This window comes from Micropterus dolomieu, unplaced genomic scaffold (genome assembly GCF_021292245.1).
Source record: "Micropterus dolomieu isolate WLL.071019.BEF.003 ecotype Adirondacks unplaced genomic scaffold, ASM2129224v1 contig_4031, whole genome shotgun sequence".
NCBI lineage: Eukaryota > Metazoa > Chordata > Actinopteri > Centrarchiformes > Centrarchidae > Micropterus > Micropterus dolomieu.
In genome coordinates this window covers 2,258-7,218 of record NW_025733021.1, presented here as the reverse complement: position 1 = coordinate 7,218, position 4,961 = coordinate 2,258, and the positions used below count along the sequence as shown (strand labels likewise).

Below are 4,961 nucleotides of genomic sequence, written 5' to 3'. Positions count from 1 at the left end.
ACAGTTTGAATCACTAAAATGGATATATCTTATTATGATTTGAAAATCTGACTGGCTCTGATTCGCGGTCCTTTCTGTTGCTAAGTAACCTAAACGTTCGACCAGGGCCATTGGCGTTAGGGTAAGAACAGAAATATATTAGCACAGAACCAAAATGTATGTGCTTATTAAATGGGTAAAAGAAAACCAAGTGAGTGTGGGCTTAGACAAATATGTTAAGGATAAAAAAATGTTAAAAGACCCCAAGAGGATTGGCCTGGTGGAACATGGGGCGCTTGGAGTAAAGCCGCCTAAATCTGGCTGGAAAGCTTTTCCGGCTCAGATACTCGGTGTGAAAGGTAAGTGAATCAATTATGAATATTATGTAATGTTAAGTTAACAATAGCAGAATATTGATGATAAATAGCACACCTAGCTTGAATCAATCAACTTAACCTTATATTAACGTAACGTTAACGTTAGTGATTTGTATGTTGCATGTCTTATTTTGGGTAACGTTAGCTAACTTTAGCAATATTGCCTATAAAGTTAGCGCTAACGTTAACGTTAAGTGCATAATTACGTTACAATACAAGTAGGACCATAGCTTGCAGTATTAACTTACAGTACCAAAAGCTAACGTTACGTTTTACTGTTAAGTTAACGTTACAGTTCAGTTAACATGTTTTCTGATTCATTGTTTTGGCTAACGCCTCCTCACAGCTTTCAACAGAATCTAAAATAACTTACATTCAAAAATCTGGAAATTGGGTTCTAAATTCAACAAAATACAGGGGGAGCTGAGACACGAAACTACATTAACGTTACTAAGTTAACCGGTAACTTAACGTTAACGTTATGGTGTTTAATAATTTCGGCATGTAACGTTAATAAGTTATAACCACAGCTAAAATTCCAGTTTTAAGATTAATTTCTCAAACACACAAAATGGCTATACCTTACCTTGTATATCTAATATAAATTAGAATAACGTTAACTTACTGGTCAAGTCATTTTCCCAATGTAAATGTCCATCCAACAAAAAGTACACCAACAGAGCAGGTCCACTTCTCTATCGGCGTGTTCACGGCTCTACAGTGCGACCTTAATTAAAAATAAATTAATGCGAACTTGAACAATAACTCCTTGCACAGGTGGCGGATATCCACATCCATATCAGCAGAATTTGTAGTTAACTCACTTAAGAAAACCGTGTCGTTTTTTCATTGCTTTTGCCATGTTAAAAACGACTACTCCCTGCATGCAATGCGCCAATCACAGCTCAGTTATCAACGCGATAATAATGACAACACGCCAGTTGTCAGTCGACGAATCCAGAGGGTGACTGGACTGTGACTTTATTGGCATGAATGTGTACCTCATGCCAATAAAGCTAATTTGAATTGAAATTGACTGTGAGATAAGATTTAGATAAATTAATACAATTTAGGATAGAGAAGACTTGATTGGCCAGGTGTTAAATTACTGCTAAAAACTTGTTATATAATTAATGTGCATTTGCTTCATTGTAAAACAGAGAGCCTTGGTGCAATAAGAAGGGAAGAGTGTCAGTGGATAGAGACACACAAAATGTGGACTCCATCAAAGCCAAAGGTAAGTTGTCTCACACTATTATTTAGAGATGTTGCCCCTAAAGTAGTCAAATCTAATATTTAATGTAATTATTACAAAGTAGTCATGGTGTTAATATAGAAATTTCAAGATAATTGTCCTGTGCACTCCAAGTTCTGAATTGAATGCTTTTGATTTGAATGTGTTTGCTGATTGCAGGCACTGAAATCATGTCTAAGTATTTGCCGTTCTCTTATTTCTTCCCCTCTCCCTGTTAGGCTACAAAAGACACTGAGGAAAATAGTCACTCTGATGATGAGGATGAGACTCCTCAATACCAGAAGGTACGATATGCCGTCCAAACACATGTTCATCTTGTTACTTTCATTTCAGTGACCCATTTTAATTATTTTAGTTGCTTCAATTAAGACATAATTGACTGAAGATTGTTTAGTGTTTGTTGTATATGGCAATAGGGCACCTAACGATTATTTTTCAAATCAATTAATCTATTGATTAATGACTTATAAAGACAATTATTTACTACTCGAGAATATAACAATTATTTTATCCAAAATAAATGGCAAAAATATGTCTCAGTAATTCAATCTTTTGCTAATAGACCATCATTTTGGGTCTTGACTAAAATACTTTTTTAGCTGCAGCTTGTTCTCCGGGGGAATCCCTGCTATGACATGGTGCAGCAACGCAACAATGCACATTATGCAAGTCAATGTGTTCTTGTAATCGATTACGCCAATTTCATTATTTTATAATTTTGTTTTAACACATCTGAGTAAAAAACTTCAAACATTTTTGAGCAAATACTATTTTATTTTTAGACTCATCTTCATTAATTCTGACAATGTACTTCCTTTCCCCACACACTTGTTTTTCAGATAGAGGATGATCCATGCAGGACTCCAAAACGGCCAAAGGTAATCACTTTGTTCAAATTATAAGAAGTATAACTAAGGGTTTGTTGTAGTAGTCGATAGAGACAGTGTGTAAAATAGGCCACAGCCCCCTGACTGATTGTTGTGAGAGGCTTAGTCATGCTGTGGCTTACTAGCAAATCATGGCAGATTTAACATTTATTACGTGAAATTATTGTTTTCCATCAGCATGCAGAACATTTTCTATCCTCAAAGTGTTCAGTACCCCATTTTGCTGTAATTTGGGGCTTCTATCATGTCCCAAGATACTGCCAAAGATCTCCATTCCTTCTTTCTCAATTTTCTCTTTCTTTCCTGTGCACTCACTCCTCTCTCTGTCATGATAGACAGACGACAAGGATGACATGATAGAGGAGCTCAAACTAAGAGTAAAAGACAAGGAAAAGGAGATCAGGCGGTTGAGAAGATTGAATCTTCAACTGCAAGAAGGTAAGAAGAAGAGAGTCCTTGCGGAAACCTTTAACCTTTATCAATGATAATATTCTGACAATGATTGATAATAATAAAGCAAAAAAACACAACTGGCAATTGGCAATTTTGAAGATATGTTCATTTCTTCTTTTAATTTGATTGTAGGGCTGGCAGATACTATCACACAAACTGTCAAAGATGCTATACAGGCCACTAAGCCTGTACCCAGCCACCAAGCCCCTCTTCCTAACCAATCAGCAGAGATAAAGGTATCTCTTACATATTCAGGAGAAGTAATTTTATTTTGGACCATGCATTGTTTGTTTACATTCATTATATTTATATTATATATATATATTATACATATCTTGCATGTATGTTGCCCTTTTATTTGTCCAAAATGAATGTTAGTGATGCTATTCTAGTTTTCCACTATTAATGCCCGCTCTGAAAGGTTATTGTGTCCCTCCTCCTACCTACATCCTACCTACATTACATCAAATGGAAACACTGCTGCAGTAAACAACAAGCCTGTCACTAGGAACTTGAAGAGAACTTGAGGTTTAAAAAAATTGGACTTCATGTACAAAATTCTGAGAATTGGACTTTTTGGGCATTCTATGATTACATGGATATATTATAATATTTGTTCATCTTTGCAGAATGAGTCTGTCACTGCCTTAATGAATCCAACCGCCATGGAATATGCCCAAAGGTGTGAAGGCTATAAAAAACTCACCAGGACTGTGATGGACTCCATCTTCACTGTGGAAGAGATGACAACGTGCTCCGTCACAGGAAAAAAAGGCATTGTCGGAGAGAAAAGACAGAGCCTTGACAAAGGCAAAGTGAAGCTAGTAATTGGTAAGGATGTCAGAATTTTGTTTGAGTTGGGCAAAATGCTGTTGTATTAGCTTTTTTGTCATTACCATTTAAAGTGCAAATGGTCATAAGCCAGTGTAAATAATGCACTCTTGGATCACCCATTCTGATTTTACACGGTATGAATTAATTAGGCCCTTTGACCCCAAATTTGTTTGGTGAGTACTGAAGTAAATTTAATAGAATTTCATTTCATTTCTTACAGACCATGTTAAAAAAGTTCACAGAGGAATCGGAGACACTGAGATCAAGGCCTGCATGGCACAAAAATTAAAAGACACCCGGAGACGAGCAGAGAGGGAAACATGGTAAACTATTTATACTGTATATGCCAAGATACTGATGATTGTGTTATTTATAGAATGTAGTTTTGATTGATTTTTAGAGGGCACACTGTATTATAGAGTATATATATATATACCTGCTCTATCTGACAAGTGGCCTGATAACTTCTGTAATGAATTGGTGCTAAAGGATCTGTGCTTATTTACATATTTGACTATTCTGAATACATAGACCAGGCATCACAATAGAACCAATCCTAGAATCCACATAGAAAAGAAATGAACCTTTACTTTGACAGAATAGACTGGTGTTGGTATTGCCCTAATCTTTGATTTTGTCTTTCACTCCCCAAACAGGAGTCCTGCCGCGGAAAACCAAGAGGACTGAGACAACACACACACACACACAATTAGATAAAGTTTCTTTCCCCAGAATAAATGTTTTGCCCCCTTTATTTGATTTTTGGCCCATTTTATGGACAGTTTTGGCAGTTGGCAAATAAACACTGAATTTGTATATTTGTTTTAATTTATTTAGGGGCATGTTGATCCTTTTAATGGACAGTTTAATGAATACTTGCATTGTTTGCAAATAAACACTCCATATTTATAACTTTGTTTTAGCTTCTTTATTGCGAGACACATGGCACAAGGCCTTCCTTATAGAAGAACATGGTGCCGTTTTGCAGTGGACTTCTGCTTGCTCGATGTCCAATCTTCATGTAAAAAAAATGTAATTGATTTTCTTTGAATTGTGCTTTTATAAAGCCATTTTAGTCGATGGAAAATAGATAAAGATAAGCTATTCGCTCATAGAGCATTCCATAGTTCTATAAAATACAAATAATCATAACACATCTGCATGTTGCATCTTATA

At 35.8% G+C, this 4,961-nt stretch overlaps 1 protein-coding gene across 3 annotated transcripts; it reads left to right on the top strand.

The window, feature by feature from the left end:
* Nucleotides 1-1,433: 1,433 nt before the first annotated feature.
* On the top strand, nt 1,434-4,650 carry LOC123964638. 3 transcript variants are annotated; one of them, XR_006823495.1, is made up of 9 exons: nt 1,434-1,593; nt 1,830-1,895; nt 2,451-2,489; nt 2,834-2,936; nt 3,084-3,187; nt 3,581-3,782; nt 4,006-4,108; nt 4,442-4,531; nt 4,581-4,650. XR_006823495.1 is itself a non-coding variant. In XM_046041501.1 (8 exons), the coding sequence occupies exons 1-8, from the start codon at nt 1,570-1,572 to the stop codon at nt 4,470-4,472; spliced, it is 672 nt and encodes a 223-aa protein (XP_045897457.1). In that variant the 5' UTR covers nt 1,434-1,569; the 3' UTR covers nt 4,473-4,532. The 3 variants fall into 3 exon arrangements, 2 of the variants coding, with proteins under 2 accessions (XP_045897457.1, XP_045897458.1); XM_046041501.1 differs by lacking the exon at nt 4,581-4,650 and having other exon boundaries at nt 4,442-4,532; XM_046041502.1 differs by lacking the exons at nt 2,451-2,489; nt 4,581-4,650 and having other exon boundaries at nt 4,442-4,532.
* Nucleotides 4,651-4,961: the final 311 nt, after the last annotated feature.

Bases quoted from the DNA above. Each gene is read 5' to 3' on its own strand.
- LOC123964638 (XM_046041501.1), top strand. From the start codon at position 1,570: ATGTGGACTCCATCAAAGCCAAAG. The intron at 1,896-2,450 runs GTACGATATGCC...CTTGTTTTTCAG, and splicing joins AGACTCCTCAATACCAGAAG to ATAGAGGATGATCCATGCAG. The intron at 3,783-4,005 runs GTAAGGATGTCA...CATTTCTTACAG, and splicing joins CAAAGTGAAGCTAGTAATTG to ACCATGTTAAAAAAGTTCAC.